This window comes from Patella vulgata, chromosome 9, assembly GCF_932274485.2.
Source record: "Patella vulgata chromosome 9, xgPatVulg1.2, whole genome shotgun sequence".
In the NCBI taxonomy this organism is placed as follows: Eukaryota; Metazoa; Mollusca; class Gastropoda; family Patellidae; genus Patella; species Patella vulgata.
The window spans coordinates 34,110,151-34,134,039 of NC_065887.2; the positions used below are offsets into that span (position 1 = coordinate 34,110,151).

The 23,889-nt window shown below is 36.1% G+C and overlaps 1 protein-coding gene across 1 annotated transcript; it reads left to right on the forward strand.

Annotated features, from left to right (window-relative positions):
- The first annotated feature begins 11,814 nt into the window (after nucleotides 1-11,814).
- Nucleotides 11,815-18,778, forward strand: LOC126832510 (uncharacterized). Its single transcript, XM_050563319.2, has 2 exons — nucleotides 11,815-12,027; nucleotides 14,824-18,778. Exons 1-2 carry the CDS (start codon nucleotides 11,998-12,000, stop codon nucleotides 15,760-15,762), a joined length of 969 nt encoding a protein of 322 aa, XP_050419276.1. The 5' UTR covers nucleotides 11,815-11,997; the 3' UTR covers nucleotides 15,763-18,778.
- The last annotated feature ends 5,111 nt before the right edge of the window (nucleotides 18,779-23,889 follow it).

Sequence of the window (23,889 nt, forward strand, 5' to 3'; positions counted from 1 at the left end):
ACAGATAGGAGGGATTTACTAAATATTTCGAACTAATTTTATGCTCGACTATGTAGTTTTGGTCGTAGGATTTTGTACCGTTACTAAAACTGCCGCAGATTAGAACTATTTCGTTATGGGAACGATTCCAGAAGGGGTATCCAATTGGCAATTATTTAAAGTCGAGTTAACATAGAAATAAAAGACACAACCAATACCCTTGCTTAGATTTTCTTTTCGAATTTGAACAAAACCTTAATGCGCAGCTGTATGTGAACAAGGTACGTATATTATAAACGTGACATTTCAGTTATTTGCAGCTAGATACCACAGTTAACTTGCATCTCTCATTTTACAATGCCTTTCTAGTACGTCTAACTTTTATCATCAAAGTGGTTCTGTAGGATATTTAATTGTCAGTCAGACTAAAATTCTATTTTAATACAAGAGGGTGTCATGTACGTGGCAATGCACCAATTTTCAAAACAGACCTTTCTTTATATTTTTCTTTACTTATTTAAGTGGTCCATTTTCGTAATTTTGTTTAAATTGTCCATATCAGGGTGTCCCACCATAAATAAACATCTCAAATATATCGACAATTATACCACAATATTTATATATATAACAAGCCTTAACTTAGTTACTCACATTTATAGTCACTAAATAAATGGTCATGTTGTATTTTACAAGTTATAACCATTTAAACATCTAGAAGAAAATATACCCAAAAGGAAAACCAAAGGCCAGTACATCCGGGCATTTTTGTGTTCAAAATAAGTTACGTGTCCTTGGTTTGGAGTTTGTCGCGCTAAACCAGTAGTCTCGCAAAAGTTCTCCGCCTGATTGACAGGCCTGGATAATCAAGAATATTTTCTACGAAACATTACAGAAAACTAGACCAAGAAACCTAAATTAGTAACTGGCAAGATAGGCAACTCAACAATTGTTTTGAGAACCTTGTAAAAGTAAAAGGAAAATACTACTAGTATTCTATTCTTGCCTAACCGCGAAGCTTCGTAGATATTAATTGTACTAAACCAGAATATGCCGCTGCTAACGGTATAGTTAATGATAAAGCAAATTAAAACAACAAAACGAACTGTTATTACTGTTATTCAGAATCGTTAACAATAGATTTTTTTGCGGGTTTGGGGGGTTGGATGGCCGAATGGTTAGCACGCGCGCGCTGTATCATACGGTCTGTCATTGAGTCAACTGGCGGGCGGGGTTTCAATTCCCCGTACGTGGCAAGGAGTAGGATCGCCTGTCCAACCTCGTGGTTTTTCTCCGAGTCCTCCGGTTTCCTCCCACTGCTAAAGACCCCTACGCGCAAGTGAATTATTGAAATAAAATTGAACATGTGTTAGTCCCGAAATGACCTAGTTTGTGTCGAGTGGACGTTAAACCCCATCTCTCTCCCTCTCTCTCTCTCACTCTCTCTCTCTCTCTCTCTTTTTTTACGGGTTTAATATTTGATATATGTGTAGAAAATGTGACGTGCGATGGCTTTTTATAACCCTATGAACATACTCCAGATTATGCACGTGGTCCGTGCCTACCCTGTAATCATTTGGGAAATTGTCATTTGAGCGTGAACAATCGCTGTGGAGAGTTCAACTTTTAATACAGTAAAATTTGACTCTGTGGGGCACAATACCAATGGGTACTATTATGAAATATTATACTTCTTTATTATCTAATTAACTGCATCAGTACCTTATGTCATGGTGACAACAGAAGGACGTTTAACATGGCGGTTTTCTCATATTTTCCCTTCAATTTGTCGAAACGCCAAAAGGCAAATTCTATGTTTAGTTGAAACGAGAACTTCAAACGAGGTAAACTCTCCAGCTAAACTCCTCACACATGTGTCGAATGTTATCAAACCGTAGAAAATCTCCACTAAAGATTACCACAAGCTTAAAACCTTTTCTTTTTACACAACTTCAGAGAGAAGCCCTCAAAGTCTCTTCAACTCAAAGGAGTACCAAGGGTTTGAAGTTCGTCTTTTCAGCTGTTTTATGTTCAAATGTTGTTTTCTTCACCAATTTTTTTCAAAAATGTATAACTCTCTTAGCACGAGTCAAGACCGCACAATAAACGTTTTCAACTTAATTATCACTGGAGTTAAAACGATTGTATTTTTTGTAATTTGTCATTTCAATGATATTATTTTCCAGGCAACGTTTTGAGGTTTTTCAATTCATGTCAGTCATTAATTTAATGCTCTATAATAAATTGTTTATTATTAAAGACAATTTGTGTACCGTTATGGTATTTTTATTTTTCGCCACTGCCCCGAAGTTATGTTCTACTTATGGCCGTTGGAATCTACATTTCCACTGAATGTTTACTCTTTAGGTCTTTAAATGGAAAAGAAAAGTTGTTCTTCCTTCGCTTGATAAACAAGAGACGCATTCCTTGACCACCCCCACCCCCGGTTTCATTTCCGCAACCCATTTTGCATTTTTGTCGGGCTAAAATTAAGGCTGGGATTTCAAAGATATTAAAATATTGAACAGAAAGTCGATCGCTACTCTGATTGTGTCAGTAAGCTTTTAAAGGTTATCGCGTTGTCTTTTGTATCCCTATGTCTTCCCAAATATTCCAGACCAACCTGAAGCTTACACCCATTCTTTTACTCACCCCCAGTGGGCAACCAGTCAATAAAATATACAATGTAACTTATACAAGTCTCACAGCCATCCTTGTTGTGTGTCAGCCAATATCTGTTTCTAGTTAAAGGTAACCCGAAGAATGTACAATGGATATTTGGCAATCCCGTATGATTAGTTGTCTTTGAACTAACTAATTCCTTTTAACTTAAAGACTGGAGTTAGAGCCTCCTCACGTCCCTATACATCAAAGACACAACTTTTACAAAGAAACCTAAATTAAGCCCTCAGGGAATATAGGGGAGGCAGGTTATAGAAGTATCATATTCTCGCCTCCAAATCTAAAAAAATGTTATTTATACGATGGTACAAAGAAGAGGGTGCAAGATGCACTCCTTGTGGTACATACTGGCAGCTCAACAAACCTATTAATTGCTTTTAACTCTAATAGAACTTATAGCCCAGAACTCGTTTTACCTCTCTTGAGAGTTAGACTCGACCACTAGCTAATGTGTTGCGCTCATCGACTTAGGGCGGGCAACTTCAAAAGGCTCTAACTAAACAAAGTGTAAGATCCACGCCTTGTCACCGCCTTTTTGATGGTTCACGACGTGAATACCTCAGCGCCAGTTTTATAAACATATCTTACGCTGTGTAGTCGCATTGCCTCGGGCAGATTTTCTCTTAAAGGGGTTCGGCAGCTATCTTAGATTTCATTCATTTCGCTTTACTCTAGGTTCAACCAAAGAGATACTATAGCCACTGCTTCAATATATTAATTAATTTGAATCATACTGAATGAAATAAAACCAATGTTAAGCCAATAATGGTCGCTATTGTTGCAGATGACTGACGTACTCGGAGATTGACATGGCGATGTCATGGGTAGTCGTTCAATTGTATATCAAACCTCTTGGAAAAACGTTTGTTTAAATATTAATTCTGGCGTAACACTTATAATAGTATTAAAATGAAAAGACTTGTAACGCCTTATAATAGTATTAATAATAGTATTAAATTAAACAAATTTAACAACTTGTATCAGCCACCCTTTAACTTTTATTTGAATAAATGACATATTTGTATCTACAATTAAGGTACATGTATTACGAGAATAATTGATTTTACCACGGCTGATATCAAAGCACTGAGTTTCATGGCAAAACAACTTCTAATGATTTTCCAAGACAAAACGAACTTCTACAAACACTGAAATTGATTATTAAATAACTCATCGGTTTTAACTTCTGTCTTAAAAAGCATCCTGGTAAATTATTACACCACGCCTACCATAAACAGTAAACGTTCACTTAATAAGCCTTGGCATATTCACTTGTCATAAGACGATTAAAGTATGGATGACCTATTCACCACCACGCACTAATTCAATATTCTTCGTAGGAACTAGAATTGAAATTTACGCCAAACTGTAAACTTCACGTGTACGATCTAGGAAGATTCAAATGTCCACTTGTCCAGTTCTAACAAAACCCTATGCAGTATCCCTTTGTTCAAATCAGAATGCGTTAGAAATTAAATTTAATCAGATACAGGACAAAAAGTAATTTAATGAATAAAAACGGTAAGTTCTTACTGCTAGTTATCACCATTTAAAGTTTACATTGCTTTCAAATAGTGCATGTTTTGTTTTTACTCTTGAGATATGTGGACATCCTGCCTCGTAGACCTTTAACTAGTTAATATATTAAACGGTGATCCATAGTTGGAATTTAGATCCATATGTTTAGAAGATCACTTACTCATTAACTTTACTCCTTCCTGTATGTCAAAATATCAAATAAATTTATTAGGGTGATCACATTTTACACTGGATTCATGCTTCAACCGCCAAATAGACCCATAATGCTCAACGCTTCAGTTCACTGGAAGTGGGAGATGGAATTCACAGAACAAGAGCGCCCCACCCCACCCACACACTCTCCCGGAGATTAGATATAGATACAAAATGAATACACCAATCTCAAACTTCCAGACCAAACTTCCAGACCAGTCCATTGGCCAGACCTGTCCCAAAGAAGGTCCGATAGTCAAAGACTGTTGGGAAGTATAAGGTTTTATAGTTCGGCTATACTGACTGATAGATTGAAAAAGAAATGTATCGAATGGGTTCGTAAGAATTTCGAAAAGTGTCGTGAACAGAATTTCTTCAAGTATTTTACTGTGTTGCACGTATCTTTGTAGCCTGACAATTTATCGTCGACAAAGCAATATAACTTTCAAAATGCTGTTGCCTCAAACTGGCGATTATTCACAAGTGTGCACTGGGCTTAGGTATCCATGCAGTGTAAGATAAATATGGTTGCATTGTATATTCTAGCTGTGGGTTGTTTTCCTATATTATTATAAAACACATACAACCACTGGATATTATACTTCAAAAAGCTTCATCTTAACCAGTTCAAACAATCTACTCAAAAAGATTATTTTCACAAGAATGTTCAAAACGATTTCTTTATAGATGGCTGTTTAAATTGGTTGGTTTGTTAACATTTAAAACTTTTAGAAGTCTGTTATTTGAAATGACAATCTTCAAACGATCTGAGGTCTTAGATAAAATGTTAAGCCCATAGCCGTGTATTTGTATATACATGTATACTGACACCAAAGTGTAACCACCTATATTTTCTAATAATGCTACATTTACATAGGGTCCTAATGTTTACATACAAAATTAGATTAGATTGTATCTTAATAAATGGACAAGAAAGCATGTTTGCCGTCTGCCATTGGAGCTGTATAGGCAAATAGATCATACCGAGAAATATTTAAATGTGTAAATCATAGTCCAATTTCATTAATATAGATCTGATTAATTCGCATACATTGATTAAACAAGAAATGATGAAATCTAATTCACCAATCCAGGTTAAATACATTATCAATTTATCAAATTAATATAAAGTAAGAATTTATCAAACCCGATTAATATAAATTAACAATTTATCAAACCAGAAATTAACAATTTATCAAACCATTTTATCAAACCCGATTAATATAAATTAACAATTTATCCAATCAGATTTATAGAAATTAATAATTTATTAAACCAGATGAATAGAAATTAATAATTTATTAAACCAGATTAATATAAATTAAAAATTCATCAGACCAGATTAATAGAAATTATTCATTTATTAAACCAGATTAATAGAAATTAACAATTAATCAAACGGGGTTGAATTTAAATGAACAAATTGATTAAATAAGTGTTTTGGGTAAATACCATAAAATTGTTTAAGCATTCACATGTCAATATAATTGTTTTAATTGCATGTGATCTGGCGAGATTGTGTACTAGCCAATGAAAGCCTACAACACAATAAGTTCAGTAAATATTGGACAGTAATAGCGAGGTTCCATAACACTGAATTTAAGTAGACCAAAGTAATTAGTGTATATTTTATAACTATAGCCTCGAGAAGATGGATGAATTATCTGCTATAGTCTGATTTTACGCAAAGACAAGTTGGTTTGTATTTTAGGGTTATTCATATATATTTCCGTTTAGCGTTTGCAAAGATTAGCACATCGAAAATCGATCGGCAATAACTTGTTATGGTCGATTATCTGTCGGGGCCAGGTGTTATGTGAGAGGGACGCATTTGCGTCATGGTTTTAAGCGTTTGCAACCTCTTGAGTTTTAGCCCCCCTCCTCGCAAATGGCAAAAAATCATGCGGTTTCAATGCGGTTTTCAACATTATAATCCATAATCAAAATGCCCAACCAGTGTCAAAGAGAGAGAGAGAGAGAAATGTGGTTTAACGTCCACTCGACACAGACTAGGTCATTTCGGGACTAACACATGGTTTAATTTTATTTCAATAGTTCGCTTGCGCATAGGGATCTTTAGCAGTGGGAGGAAACCGGAGGACCCGGAGAAAACCCACGAGGTTGGACAGGCGACCCTCCTCCTTGTCACGTACAACCGGGGATTCGAAACCACGCCAGTCGACTAAATGACAAACTTAATGACACAGCGCGCGCACGCTAACCATTCAGCCATCCAACCCCCCAACCAGTGTCAAACATATACAGTGGGTCAGATATGCTACAATTCGACCCTAGCATGTTCTATACAGCCCATTATTGTCCGGTGGCACTGGGAGGGACTGCCACCCTCCCGCCACCCCCCTCCCCCGCACACACGTATAAATATTGTTTTTTTGGGGACCCGGATGGGATCTTGTTCCTCATGCAAAATCATGGGTCACCACGCCCCTAGTCGGGGCGTACAGTTGCATGTAATGAAATGTTTTCTGTTGTCCCTAATTGTAAGCCCTTTATGATTTGTGAAGCTCGCGCCTGTTAATCATTTTGACAAATCTTATTTCTAACCATTTGCATCTTTGAAAGAAAAAAAAATACCGGAGATAACTAGTACTGAATATCCACAAGAATTGTAGGCAGAGCCAGCCAGATAGACCGGGAAATCTTGTCGAACTAGGGGCAAATGCCTAGTTGTTAGGTGTCGAGCCCGGGAAATAATATTGTTATAGATCAGAAATTATGTTAGCCATAGAATTTTGGATAATTTTGATGAGGATATTCGTGCATGACAGCATAAAGAATCAAGGGAGGTCACTCTATTTTGTATATGGATACACACCGCCAATCTTGACGTTCATGTAATTATTGTCATTTTGACCGAATCTACATTTTTCTAAAGTTTTTATAGGACTAAATGCCCACTTCCAAAGACGTAGCAGCGCATGGAACTGCAGTAGATGTGCGAGGGCCCAGTGTTCTAGTTAATAAGTCATGTTATCTAGGCAAGATGTAGTTCCCATGTAGAGACTGTGTCTCTAACGCCGAATTTTCACCGGGTACTCCAGTTAACGTTTGATTATAAAGAGAGGGAGAGAGAGCGAGAGAGAGAGAGATGGGGTTTAACGTCCACTCGACACAAACTAGGCCATTTCGGCACTAACACATGATTCAATTTTATTTCAATAATTCGCTTGCGCGTTGGCGTCTTTAGCAGTGGGAGGAAACCGGAGGACCCTGAGAAAACCTACGGGGTTGGACAGGCGACCCTACTCCTTGTCACGTACAACCGGGGAATCGAAACCCCGCCAGTTGACTCGATGGCAGACCGTATGATACAGCGCGCAAGTGCTAACCATTCGACCATCCACTCCCCCCCACCCAATCCTGATTATAAAGAGCCATTGCGTTTAATTATTGAAACAAAGAAAAGGTAGTCCCGAAATGACCCAGTTACCGTTGAATGGATGTTAAAGTGGAAACTGGGGCTGAGAACAGTACCAAGAAATATACCCATGATATTTAGAATTCTACACGTGGATTCCCATCAACATAACACTGGATCTGGCTTTCAAACCTCATCGCAGGATAAATGTAAATAAAAACAAACAAAAAACAATCATTAAATTTATGATAATAAAGTTGATAGTATTGACTATATCTCAGATAATACAAATATTGATTATATAATGTACGTATTAAATATCAATGTATATTTGCTGAAGTAATGTTACTTTATCCACTGCGATGTTATCATAAACTATACTATAAATACAATTTAATTATTGGAATATTTGAACTATTTAAAGAGAATATGGGATGGTTTTACACACACAGAAACAATATATATAGAAAATTCTGGTCAGTCAATACAGTTTGAATTTTAGTAAATTTATTTAAATTAATTAGACGTAATTATGTAATTAAAATCTCCGTTTGAAACCTGCTCAAGACTAAAATGTCGTTGTGAGAAAATTATGCTGTAAAGGAGCTAAATCGCTATTCTTTGGCACCTAGAACTGGACATAAATGGGTCACAAAGCATATAATAATGTAATATGAATGTATATTATTCAAAATAAGTAGGGGATATTTGATTTTGGGGGCATAATACTAAAATATGCAAATGACTACGAAAAAAGTCACTATAGAACCTAACAGAAGAAACATTTCCAGTTACATGTGACGCCCAAACGCACCAATAGCTACCGCATGGAATGCAGGTGATGCTTGGGATCATCATGGGGGTCCAACCCAAGATTTGCACGACTCTGACTTTGAATGTTACAGTCATTGTGGCATTGAATTCCAGGGTGGAAACATCAGTTTAATTGTTTTAGTGACCAGAAAACAAATTTTGATATGCGTCGGCTTACCCAAAATGAAAGGTTACGTGCCCTTGGCATGCTACAGATCGGCACAACACAGGCGGTTGTGGCGCGGACGATGAATGTTTCTCAGTCTGTCATAAGCAGGCTATGGTCCAGATACCGTGATACACAATCTGTACAGGACAGACCACGCTCAGGTCGACCAAGGGCGACAACTCAAGCCCAGGATCGATTTATCCGTACCTTTGCCTTGAGAAATCGTGTCATCACAGCAAATCAGATCAGCGCTCGTCTTCAAACAGACACTGGTGTGAGAGTGAGTGGCCAGACGATTCGGAATCGACTGCATAGGGGTCACCTTCGCGCCCGACGTCCTCGCGTGATCCCTTGTTTGAGAGATCATCACATTCAGGCAAGACGTCGTTGGTGTAGGGATCGTCAACACTGGGATAATCGACGCTGGAGCAATGTGATGTTTTCAGATGAGTCAAGGTTCACTGTTGATTTTTTGGACAGACGTAGGAGGGTGTGGCGTCGTCGAAACGAGCGCTTCCAAGACGTTAACGTCATCAGACATGATCGATTTGGGGGTGGTTCTGTTATGGTGTGGGGAGGCATCACTGTTGCTGGAAGAACGGCTTTACATGTTGTTGCAGGGCGTGTTACAGGCCAGTACTACCGGGACAACATCTTGGCAGTCCATGTTGTGCCGTTCGCACGGCGTCATGGCAGCCGTTTCATCTTCCAGGATGACAACGCAAGATGTCACAGGGCCAGGATCGTTACAGGTTACCTCCAACAACAGAACATCACCACATTACCTTGGCCAGCACTGAGTCCCGACCTCTCCCCCATCGAGCATGTCTGGGACATGCTTGGACAGAGGTTACGTCAACGTCAACAACGTCCTGCCAATGTCCAAGAACTTGCTGCTGCGTTGCAACAGGAATGGGACAATCTGGACCAAAATGACCTTAGACGTCTCATTAGGAGTATGCCACGTCGGATCAATGTTTGTTTGGCAAACAGAGGAGGATTTACCCGTTACTTTCTTGGTTGTGATGCTGTGGTAACTTTGCTGTTTGACCCCGGGTATCATTTTACCCTTATAATGGTCAGTCTGTGGCTTACTTAGTCTAACGATCATTTGGAATAAATCGATGAATGTGAACTTCATTTCATTTTGTCATTTGTTTCTTCGTCAGTTTCATTAGGTGACTTTAATAACACTTAAAAATCAAATATCCCCTACTTTTTTTGAATAGTATATATTAATTGGTGTACATTCAATCGTTTGTGTTTTTACTCTAATTTCTGATCAGTTATTTTCGGCGAAATACGCGAAAAGTTCAAATTGAAAGGCAGTCTTTGGTGTCTGGTTATTCCAGTCTACTCCGGTAGTATTCTCCCATGAATGTATATGAATGTATATAAATTGGTGTACATTCAATCGTTTGTGTTTTTACTCTAATTTCTAATCAGTTATTTTCGGCGAAATACGCGAAAAGTCCAAATTGAATGGCAGTCTTTGGCGTCTGGTTATTCCAGTCTACACCGGTAGTATTCTCCCATGAGGGATGTTCAGTCTCGTTCATCGTTTCGCTGCAGTACAGATGGCGCTCAAAAGTATTTCAAATTTAAAAATTTTCATTTTGTCTTAAATATTTGACATCATAAGGCCATCTTTTCTCGGTAAGATAACAACATCAATGTTGATTTAAATTGATCAATAAGTCCTGGTTGCAATATCGAAGACTGTGGATGATATGGAGTTAATTACAATGACAATTACCAGCTGAGTGATTTCCGAACATAAACGAGAAGAGCTATCAGGTTTTTAAGATAGTTTGTGCAAATCCTGTATGTTGCGCGACACATACACGGAGAATAGTGTCACTACATATCATTGGAATATTACCCGAAAATTAATTTATTATCATATTTTAGTTATATTTCTTTAACATATTAAATTAGATATCAGGAAACGTAAAAAATAAATATTGATGAAACTGAGGTTTACATCTGACAAAACACAATCATGGGTGTATAATAATATACTAGTAACTCACTTTAATCATACATGATGTTAAGTTTAATCTATGCAACCACGGAATAATTTTATACTTAAAGAATAACCTTCTCTTTTTGAATATAATATCGTTTTTCAGGCATCGAAAGGGACATAACAGTAGATAATTCAAAGAATAGCTTTCCCATTTTGAATATGATATACGTTTTCAAGGCATAACACACAGATACGACATACGAGTGCCGGACTTATTGACGGACTAGCGGGCGACAACAATACTATAGCCTTATCATGTCAAATTTCATCATGATAATTGAGTGTCAGTTACAACTAAAATGTATATTATTCGATATGAGAGTATCCCGTAGTGCCGCTGTCATTTCATTTCATTTTATTCACACACGACAAATGTACAATTTAGCAGAGAAAGATAACCCACGAACAATAGCCCACGACCAGTGTATGGGAGGTAACTCTTGTTTGAAAAATGGATGCAGACCCCCATTAATTTCTGTATTGACTTCAATGTTAATTCAGGTCACTTTACCCGGCCCAATTTTCTCCATAAATTTTTGTTGGGCTGAAATTTTTCAATACAGCCAGAGCAACAAATAAATGGCCACGCCGTTGCTTCAAAATTGCATGAGGCTGACCACTGAAGTTTTGAGATACACGCAGGGTCGAGAGAAGGGGTTTCTTATCTAGCCAGTGGCGTATTTGGTAGGCGGGAAGTTGCACATATCTTAAAACCGCGTTTTATATTCTTATTTATGAAACATTAAATTTTTTAGGCTTCACCCCTCAAAATGAACGAAGTACTGTTTTGGCGTGACTTGAAACTCTATTCTCTTCACTTCTAATCAATGATTCTATATCCCCTCCAATTATAGTTCCAGATATTATCAACTGTTGTTGACTTCTGATGAGTTGAAAACAGAACACTTCAGTTTATAGCTGACACGCGGTATGCTATTTCTATATTGGCACCGCAAAGACTACCAGAAACCTGCCATAAACCCTGTTTACTTCTAGCACGCGAGCACGTGACTAGCAGACGATAGAATCTATGAATTGGGAGCAGAAACAACTAACTGTATATAGACGCACTCGTATATATATTTATAGAACTATAATGCTGGCACTAGGACGCCATTGCAGTTTTTCTATTTTCTAGCTAAGTGGTTTCGTTTCGTTTTATGTACATACAAGTTGTCAATACTAAAAACATTTCTACTAGAATATTGAGACATCATCATGGGCAACCAAGAATCTTCCTACACACAGGTGAGTGAGCTATTGTCATAACTTTATAAAATATTATATGAATTATTAAAACCGTTTAACTTGATCGTTGCCAAGGTTATAGAGGTCTAAGGCATTCCAGTATACGATGAAAGACGATGCCATTCTGGGTTTTAACAAAATAAACAAATGTTCTTTAATTGCGCACAGCTTCTGTAGTTTTATTAATTTTCCAAATGTTCCAATAATCTTTATGTTTTTTGAAAGCGTGTTTTAGCCGTGGAACTTTGAATATCGACAATTATTAATACTATTTCTATTTGATAGTGTTTCAATATTTGGCCTTTTACCAACTTTGACACTTGGGTGCTTTTTGTGAATATAAATAAATATGGACGATATGTCGGTTACCCTGTTTAAACTTTATGTACTTTGTTTTTGGAATTGTAACTTAAACAAGTATTAGAGGGTAGATGGAAAAATTCTAGATGGTTCAAATTCTCAAACATGTACCGTTTCAACGGACACTATAAAAGGCAATACAATGTTTATTATTAAAAAGACTGAAGCGTACCTTGGCATAGATGTTAGCGGATTCAAATCAATATATTTAATTTGAAAAGATTGGATGTGCATAAATATAGGGGCACCAAGTCAATAGAATCTAATATACACTTCAAATGGCGAGCGATTTGAATAATTTTTAAACCAGTATGTTTGTGGAAAGAGAACCTCTGATTTTGTCTGTTATAGCGCACCGTGTTTGTCTTTTATTCTGATATTTGTCGCTTTAATATTTGATTAAAATGTGTAATGTGTAAGAACAAGAGTGAACTATTCGTACCTATAACCTGGTAGACTAATCAAGTACGGTTCATTAAGTAGAGGTACTACTTGATTACTTTATCTCGTTAACACATTACCAACAGCTATTTACACAGTAATTTAATCCTTACACTGGACAACAATTTACAATCTAATTGCTAAAGTCCCTTTAAAGAGTGGATTAATATTGTGTTCAAACGATAGATTAAATATCCTTACTTTAAACGTTTACACCGTTATGTTCAGTCCATGACCACCTTTAAGACAAGTTTAGTTGTCAGTCATTATTGAGCGCACGCAACCTATAGGTAAATAAATATTATAAACTGCAATTAAATTTAGAAAATTGATAAAGCTTGTGACGGTAGGGCCTCTGGAAGAAAGTATAGAAATAAAATGGGTTGTAACGTCGTACTTTTCTAAATCAACCGCGGAAATGAAGACGAGCAGATACCTTGGAAAATTTCACAATTATATACACGGGAACTTCGTTTTTTCGTCTCATTCGAACCACTATGCACTTTTCCTCGCCCCCACCCGAGAATATATAGGCCTTTAAGATTCGTCAAGGTACATTCTACTATACATATAGGCTAATAATAAACGTGGTGAGTACAGTGGTTTGGATTGTCATGTATTTCATGTGTTTTCTAGTGTTTTTATCAACATGTGCAAGTTATTTATATATCAGCGCGTGCTATAAACATCACATGAGTAAGAGAACGCGGCAGGAACCTCTACAAATATCTGATCGGCAGGTTTCGCCATTTAATTTAACACAAAAACAAAACCAAGATTCATTAAAATTAAATATGTGAAAGTTTAACAGTCAAACTTTTATCGCTGAATTGTTTATAGAGTTCATATCGGATGAGCCATGCCATGGAGACTAGTATGTAAAATACTACAAGAAAATATTAGTAAGAACATCGCATAGCATTCTGGCATTTTATTCCATTGTTACCGAGCTACCTCACGACCTTTGACCCAGAGACAACGTGTTCTGACCTTCATTGTGCTCATAACTCTGGTATAACGGAAATGACCTACGCGTACAGCATTGTTCTAATGTCTAGATGCGGAAGTTTAAAGAACCGAATTCAAAAGAGCAACGCTCATATCCACCAACTCTGCTTTAAAGGAGGCAAACCAGGACTTATTGGTCAGTTTAAATCAACATTGATGTTGTTATCTTACAGTGACAAGATGGGCTTCTGATATCCAATATTTAAGACAAAATGACAATTTTAAAATTGGCGCACGAATCGCGTGTCAGAATGCTTTCGAGCACCATTTGTAATGAAGCAACTTGATGAACGAGGCTAAACATACTTCAAACAGGAGACATAAGAATACTATCGTTACTTGCGTTACGTAACCTCCACATAAATCAAACATTTTAGGATACGTATCTTTTCATAATGCGCTTTGTGAAACGAGTCACTGATCTGTATTTATTTACAAGCTTATATCTAACTTAATACCAACCCAGTCTTCTATGTTTGTCAATAAATCATGTAACTCAAGTACAAAAGGTTATTCAGTTTCAAATACATTCTTATTGCAACATCTCAAAATATACTGGATACAATCCATATTTAATGAAACCAAAATAATTAACGTCATTGTAGATGTTATTGTTTTTTCTCGTTAGTCCATTTCATTTCCATATTTTGTGATCTGGCAAAGTATTAGTCACTGTACAACAGAAACAATATAACCCTTATTGCATGCCAGCACGTACACTGGCCCAGTTAAAACATATTACCTCTTTCTTAATTTACTAACAATAACCATTAGACCACGCCTATATGGAACTGATGATGTTATACACGCGTAGCTACCCATTTGAAATTTGATTATTCACATGGCAGTGTTACAAACAAACGATGTTGTATGCAAGACGTTAGATGGCATTTAAACGACTGCCCTATGGGTGCAAACAAGCGATAAAAGAAATGGGTGAACAAACGAGAAAAAAAACATTAAAATTTTTTTGTCTTTACATTTCAGTTCTACCTGTCACTAGGACCAACCAGGATGTCTGAAGCCTTGAAGATCCAGACCTCTAAAAATGAACCAGTTGGGAAGGACAATGCCATGATAGCCCTGTTGGTTATTTGGGCGTTGTTAATCATAATCTTTAACATTTTTCTATTAGTTTTAATACCGGCTTATTGGAAGCTTAGATCTTCTGTAAAACATCTTCTAATCTTCAGTGCCGCTATTGCGGATCTGGTCATGGGTATTGTTGTCTGCCCAATGATAGCCGACCTGGCAGTTAACAGGAAGTTCGTCCACGGTTGCAGTGCGCAGATGTCCCTTCAAGCCTTAAGTACGATTATTATACCCTCGGTCACTACCTGGGCAGTTTTTCTTATTAATATAAATTATATTTTAAGAATGACGTCGTATTTTTACTGTGAGCAGACTCAACGTATTGGTATAGCTCTATCGCTAGCTATAGCCCCATGGGTGCTGACCATCATTATCACCATACCGCAACTGGTTGCATCCGTTGATGAAAGGAAATGTTCGCTGTTTTTCACTAGTGAATCGGCTAGAATCGCAATCATCCTCACCAGCTTTGCTCCTCAGTGCATCGGCATCTTCGTCACATTTTTAGCTGCATTTATTATGTATATGATGCGGCGAGATGAGCTGTGTCTGGACATCGCTGGTGAACGTCTGCAAGCCCCTTCTGATATTTGCCTGGTTAGTTTCCTAACCGTACTGATGTACACCTCCCAGGAACTCTTATTACTTAACCGAGGAACTAATCTGTGTTCATCAAGGGTAGAATGCGAGGCTCTTTTTTGGATTAGCATTATCTCAACGTGGCAACACTTAGCTAAATCGTTTGCTGTACCCATGGCATGGACATTTTGTCATCAGCTTAGGGATGGTGTGAAATATTTGTGGGAATTGGCAACATGGAATCAAAAGTTCTAAAATATGGAAACAGTTTTTGATGTATATGACGCGCGAGTGCTTTATCCTGGAACAATAAAAAGATTTAATGGGAATGGAAAATGAAAATATAAACAGCGGACTGTTAATGGTTTTATAAAAGGCTTTGGGTTCAAGAACTCAACAATCATGGTGCAATTAAAACACTTTGAAACAGGACATGAGATCAAGTTGCTTTGATTGACTTAATTTCAACATTCTGGAATTGTATGAAGCTACTTTAGATTAGCGAGTGTATAGTTAGATCGGGTCTTATGGTTAAGTATTATTCATGTTCGAGTTCTGACGGAAGGGTAGTATGTCAAAGTAAGCAAGTCTACCTGTAACACATCAGAGGGTGGATTGACGGAATTGCGATCGAGTAACATATAATTGAGTCTTGTCACAGTTCTGACAATCCCGAAATCAGATGTGGTATGAGTTGAATTGTGACGCAATTAAACGTTACAGATATGGTGATTGGTCAAGATAGTATTATATTCATAATGCTCTAAGACTTGTTTCTGGGAAACGAAAGCAAAAGTAAAAATGGCATTTAGGAAATGAACTGGAAATACGCAGGATGCCATTCTATTGAAACATCTACTATTCATTACTGATCGACTTTTCGACTAGGATTTTCCAGTCATTAACGAACAACGTATGCGATTGTAAAAACGAGGGGGCATTACACTTATGCAAACATAAATAACTACAACTTAGTAACAACATACTATGATGATTAGGGAATTGTAGTCGAAACGTCTTCTGTATTTATAGTATAAACGCTACTTCTACCACTATAGGATAAATTACGAGAGAAATGTCGTAGAATGTCAAATGCTAAATAGAACTAGTATTTCATTTCAGATTGGGTATGATTCACAATTAGAAGATAAAAGTTCCTCTTATTTCACTCTAGATATTTAGATTCTAATGCTTGATTGCCATTGCTATATTCTCCCTGGTCTTGTATATCATGTAGAATGTGCCTGTATATCCTTGACTGGTCGAACAATGGTCAAGTAAATAGTATAATTTTGTTAGAGATTTTATTTGTTGTTTTAATTAATAGTTTAAGAACGATTTAGTTTTATGTATTTTGTCAGTTACCGATATATTCTTCGGATTGTGACATAGACTTATTTTTCAAATTGAATTACAAGATATATATTTTTAAAAAGACTAAGCGCCTCAATCAAATAAATTTTGTGTTGCATTGTAAATATTCCGGTCCTTGTAATTCTGATTTTAAATTTGTTTCAACTTTCAAGCTTAATAACATATTTTGTGGAATATTAAAAAATAGTATAGGTTTCGGGTGTGTATAAGTATTCAGGAGTTATTGCCCCTTAGTCTTAAAACCCGAAATTTTCTGCACACAGGGCTACACTAGAGCACAAGAGTCCTCTGTTTAAATAATTTAGAGATATTCTAATGAAATGGATTACATGATTTTGAGATATTCTAATGAAATGACTTACATGATAATGAGAAATTCTAATGAATGGCTTTCATGATTTTGAGATAGTCTAATGAAATCACTTACATGATTTAGATTATTCTATTGAAATGACTTGTATGATTTAGAAATAGTCTATTAAAATGTCTTAAATGATTTAGAGATAATTATTCTAACGAGATCATTCATTTCTATTGGAGCCATCTTAATCCTACATTTTGAATTTTATTTTCTTTGATTATTTGTTTTTATTTATTCATATCTGTTTATTATTTATGTTAATGTATATATATATATATATTATAATATTTATCTATAGTTTATTACTGGAAACATACATGAGGGGTGTGGAACTCAATTCTCAAGATCCTTAATTTAGTTTTAACAGCGGTTAATCTAAAAGCGTCATCAAAATGGGGAATTTGGAGAACAAAATCAATATTATAATGCTTGAAGATGCTTGAAAAATATGAAATAATGTCTGGCTGGAATATAATATAATTTAATACATATTTTTCAAGCAATTTTATAAGTGTTTTATTCATTGCAATTTTCAATCCCTTCATTTATACTTCCATATTAAAACGATTTATGTGTGTATTTTGTTGGTTATTAATATATTAATTATAATTAGTTATTTATATAGGGTAATATACACAATGTTGTATTAATTGTTATTAATTATGTATAATCATTTAGTTTATATTATAGTGTTATAAATAATGGAAATAAAAATATTCAGTCTATTCTAGATAACGTCAGAGGAAGATATTTCACACACAGTATATTATATCAACAACACCGCAAGCTCTCTTCTGAATCTAAGCATCCACAATCGATCCATCCCCACTATAACTTCTCCCACCCCCACTCCCACTCCCCTTGTAAGCTAAATCTTACATAATATATCTTGTTTAGAGAAGCAGTTTAAACGTCGCAGTAATGAAAGCAAAGTAATTGTTATTCCATATAGTTTTTTTTATAATTATTTAAATCTAACAAAATATAACTTAACCGTGATACTGACAGCAGTTTTAAAACAAGACAGATTGTATGTAAATGTATATCATGGATTAGTTATCTTTTTGGCTCATAAATCGCCCACCTGTTCCCAAACTAATGATTAGGCTTTACAGGCAAGATTTATTGCCACCCCCTGTCTGTCTGCTCAAGATATCACATTTATTTTTAAAATGTATATGTATTGTTTACATTAGAGAATATAAATTATTTCCTGTACCGTAATTAATTTCAGGGTTATTGCCCTTGATTACCTTGAATAATCTTAGAGCAATAACATAGTTGTATTGCTATTTTGAAATGCATTTTTGATTCAAGAAAACACTTTAATTCTGACAGTGTTACATTACGGCCCGGAAACAAATCTACTAGTAGTCGTATGTTTTGTTACTCGTGTTTTATTTCCATTATTACAGTTTAAAAGGCTTTATATTTCATCATATTTTATTGGGTATAGAATAATAAATCTGAGTTGCGCTCCAAATTGCAAAATTGTCTCAGGGGGTTTCACTCCTAAATCTGTAAAGCATACTTCTACTGACAGCTAGAAATAAAATTGAAAAACAATTTTAACATAAATCGGGTTTAAAAACGCAAGGTTTTTAGGGGACTTCCTTTGTCATTTATTCATCATCGTCCCAAGGCCCAGCCATGTTATTGTTGCCAAGGTAGTTGCACAGACGTAAAAATGCAAAGGTAACACAAACTCCCAGATTCAAATTTCCCAGAACAGCTGTGAATATCTATAAATAGAATCAGGACAGTGCACCGTGTTTTTTCCCATTCGCCATGCACGGGGTGGGGGGATGGAAAGGAAGTGATATATAAGGAATTTATTGGTGTACTATGTTTTTTTAGGGGTGAAACTTCATGTATCAGCAAAAAGGTCTTTATTATTTGCTTCCCATCTGTGCCCAGGCGATACGTTTCAAGTCAGTAGCTTGAAGCGTATATATGGTATTAGTGTCAGTGGCCTGTGGCACGAAGTAACAGTATATTGTCGCATACATAATATATTATGTCAACGCTTGGGCGATATAATATATTATGTCAACGCTTGGAACTAGGATGGAGGTGACTAGGCATGAACTTGCAACGATAGATTTAATTGGCGCTTTGATAACCAATGAATGCTTTGGAGACATATTTTGGCGGTATTTTCCATCATGGAATCGGTAAGTTTCGATTGTTTTTTTCTTTTCTGTTTTTTCTCTCTTTTCTGTGTCTGTGAGACATATAGATTTATTTTGCAATAAACGTACACATGAATACAAATACTAGGCTAAACATGAAAATAGAAAATAGCGAAGGAAACCCAAAGACAAAGTGTTTAAAATTTGCAAGTTGGTAACCCTAACCCTAACCCTAACCCTTAAGGGGGTGGACCGGTCCCCATGGTCCAACCCCTGGATCCGCTCTGATGACGCGTACATTCCACTGAGTCTACAGGTCTAATATGCTAACACGCTTGGAGCGTCAACACAATATATTATGTCGCCCAAGCGTTGACATAATATATTATGTATGCGACAATATACTGTTACTTCGTGCCACAAGCCACTGACACTAATACCATATATACGCTTCAAGCTACTGACTTGAAACGTGCAGGGTGCTGTGCCAGCAATCACAATCAAAAAATAACTGTAAAAATGGTGGCCTTTTTAGTATGCTGTTTTGTATCGGTCCATCTTATGTCCACGGACCTTTTGTTTTAAGATTTCAAAAATCTTTCTAATTAAAGCAATATTTGAGTACTGTGAAAACAATTGGGGACGATTAAAGTTGATGAATTAAGATTAAAAACAATGGGGAAATCAATGATGACCTGTGGCCATTATACTGGGAGTGTTACAAGGTTGTTTAACCATTTACATTCACATCTTTTCGATACTTATAAATTGAAATGAGTCCACCCACTTTGTGTCAGTCGTCTGCTACATGTCTACTGTTCGGACGGAAAAAATTGCCGCCCGAAAAAATCCCATCCGATCTACCACAGTACCCCATCACTAGCGGGAGAAATGTAACACCATGAGTCGTCTGTCAGACGTGGAGAGCGGACGCGGGAAAACCGGTCGCCCCATTCGGCGTATGACCCATACATCGTTTCGTACTACATATTCTGGAACAGCCCATGATCGTCTAGTATTGTCTCTGGCTGCATTTCTTTCTTATTTTCTTCTTGTAGGACACCACTTTAAATATTGTGCATTTATTCTGCCATTCAGTTTATGGTTACACACAGTAACAACAATACCACATTTCGTTTCTACATTTTATATTAAGCATTGCTACATAGGTTACCAAGTTACAAACATAATAAAGTCATTCCCTTTAACCCGCCCTCATGCAGACTCGGCGAGTTTGCTGATGAAATTTCCATTCATCTTCTCCCTACGAAAACTACATTTGCTGTCTACCCTAGAACGTTCGTTCGTTCGTTTGTTTCTGGTGTTTTACGTCCACTTCCACCTAAGGTGATATCGTAGACAACCCTAGAACGCACATTCTATTAATTATATATTCTCAGATTCACACCCATTAATTATTCTATTGGCTAATTATGATGTAATTAATCATGTGATTGGTCACTCTTGCCAAATATGAAATGGTAACTTTCCTACCACGTGTATTTCAAACAATAACAATTTATCCTTGAAAAATGCAAACGACCATCATATTTATTAAAGTATAGCTGAGTTAACGTATCTAAACAACAAGCATACATTCCCTATATTTGGTTATGAACTTAGAATCAATAATTTGTAGAGATAATACTATTGTTTCGGCCATCATATTTCTCCATCCTTGTCTATGAATTTGAAACCAATGGAGAAGACAAATAAAACATAAGTATTTATCAATTTATAAATCATGTCCTCTGGTGCACTTATATTCGCCTAATCTAATTTCGCATAAATTACCAAATAGTATTACAGAAAACTATAACGAGTTCTATCACATATGTGATAATGACCGACACCAATATTGTCCTTTAAAAGTGCATTATGTAAGATTTGGAAAAAGAGCTGGACGTTCATGCTATAATAATATATATCGAAAATTTCAGTCAAATTACTTTATTCTGAGCGAAGTTATGAATGTTTGAAGCTTTGTCAAGGAATATCCGATTGGCATGCCAATAAACGAAGTCTCGATTGCCAGTTGCTTTAGTCCACTCAATATCTCTGTCACCCGACGGCTATAGGCTTGTCTTGTCAATAAATTTTTAAATTATAATTTATATAACATTTGAAGCCAGAAATAACATCTGCATTAGGCAGCTTGAGCTTTTACATGATGCATCTTTAAATGGCTTTGAAACAATGTGACATGCCTAGTACAACGCATATTGTTGACAGTTTTCTGTTGATTTAATATTAGTTGTGACAAATCTTGTCAAGCGAATTTCATCATTGACCCGATTTAAATCACTGGTACATTTTTTTTATTCGTTTAAATTAGTAAAGACCTTTTTATGTTGAATCAGTGGTATTTTTAGATTATTAAATATTGCCAAACTTTCTTGTCACTCTGGCTTCCACAATTGTTTTTACTGGACTAGCAGGTTGAAATATCAAGGCGATTGGATCTTTAAATATCAAGGCGACTGGATCTTTAAGATATCAAGGCGGCTGTATCTGTAAAATATCAAGGCGACTGTATCTGTAAAATATCAATGCGGTTGTAACTGGAAATATCAAGGCGGCTCTGAAATATAAAGACGACTGTATCGGTGAAATATCCTATCCAAATATTATACGTTCGTCACTGCGTGAACTCCTCGGATTAGAAGTGGCCATTCTATATGTTGAAACTAGCACCGTGTTTTAACCATCTCGTGTTTCTTTAAACTGTACTTGAATGAAAGATTATATTCACAGTGCTAACAGCGCAAAGTCAGGTGATTCCCAGATGTATGTGAGCTAGCTTTAGGCAGTAAATGATTTCATTCTAGAATTTGTGTGGCTGCAAAGAAATACCGACATTTTGAGGTAAGCTGTACTCTTATATACTATAAGTTTTCATTTTTAGTGTACGTTCTACTACGTTGACCAACGATTCGCAGGGTAAATGGATACTTATATAGGCGCTAACTGGTTATGGTTCGAAACCCCTGTTAAATATTGTTTTGCATTTGAGTATATTAAAAAACAGCTAACACACTCAGGTATTCATAAATATTGAGGAAACTTTCAAAATGTGTTTGTTTCTATTGCCATTTTAATATTTACGTATAATTTATTGACAATGATTACCCGATAAATGGTGTTTATTAAGCGCCCCCTTTTCTGCACAAACCAGTGCCATATTTACTGAGACACTAATGAAGACATATTGAGTAGGAGAATCTATAAAATCTGGAACAAAGAGGAGAATATTTATTTTAAATACTATGCTTTTAATCAGTATAACAGCATGTACTGATTCTTTCTACATTTACGTTTAAAACGAAATTGTTTACGAAAGATTTAGATACAGAGCTGGTCGTTCTTACTATAATAGTTCAAAAGTTATCAATGTTTTTAGTTTTGACAAGATGTTTATAATATTATTCAAGACTAAGCCTACCTTCTCCAATTTTAAATCAAATCATTAAATAACCTGCCCGTTCGGCTAAGATACCGAGAGTTGATTATGGTCTTGTCGTGTTAATAAACGTCTAAATAATAATTTATATAACATTTAAGGTCCAAAGAAAGACCCACAGTAGGCAAATTTAGCTCTTGAATAACGTATCTTTAATATTGAGATATGTTATTAACTATTCCATATACTAACTTACCAAGATAAGCAGTTTAACTTGACTATAGCCAAAGGCATTCCATTTACATACCTATAAATTATGTGTATTTCTATCGTAAAACAGGTTTAATCAGCTGTTTGAACATCCAATTAAAGATAATCTACCATGGATTTATTTCTTGTAATCAAGGTGGAAAAGATACAAATAGCAACGATGTGTTCTTCATAGGAGAGCCCTCAATATGTCGAGTGGGAAGGGGGTTTTAGTGTCGATATATATAGTGTCGATATAAGTCTAAAGAACACCCGATAACATTATTTTGAAGTCCCATCCCGACTTGATATGGCGTATGTGTAAGGTCACAAGGTCTGTCGTATAAATGTTTTCAGTGGGTTCTTCCACTAGTTAATTAAAGATCATATGCGCAAGCGATATATTGACATAGCAATTTTACATTTTGATGTTATTTCCGAATTGAACTATTTTGGGAAAACTCGATCTTTTTCCCATTACACATTTCCTTGCAATTTTATGTATTCTTTGATCTAACAGGGGCTTGGTTCCTGTTACCGCAGCTGACCGTCAGAGACCATTTGAGACTAATTGCTCTTCTCTAATTCATTAACCCGGTTGTAGTAGAAAAGTGAGCCATCAAACCACATTTCATTCCAAGGCTCGTTTTAGTCAATATAGTTCATTTTTTTAATTTTTCATTGTTACTTTTTATGAATAAAAAAGGGCACTTGAATTATTTGGGGTGGCAAGCCTACTGCTCCACCCCTCCCAATGTGGTTACGGTTCCGACCAGATACAGTTTGTTTATTTTCAGCTAACATTCCAAGATGAGTGGAAAGGAACCCCTGACGTTTGGTAGCGGCGGCTGCAACAAAAACATTTA

Excerpts from the sequence above, each read along its gene's own strand:
- LOC126832510 (XM_050563319.2), top strand. The coding sequence starts at position 11,998 with ATGGGCAACCAAGAATCTTCCTACACACAG. Across the intron at positions 12,028-14,823 it reads AAGAATCTTCCTACACACAG|TTCTACCTGTCACTAGGACC; the intron begins GTGAGTGAGCTA and ends TTTACATTTCAG.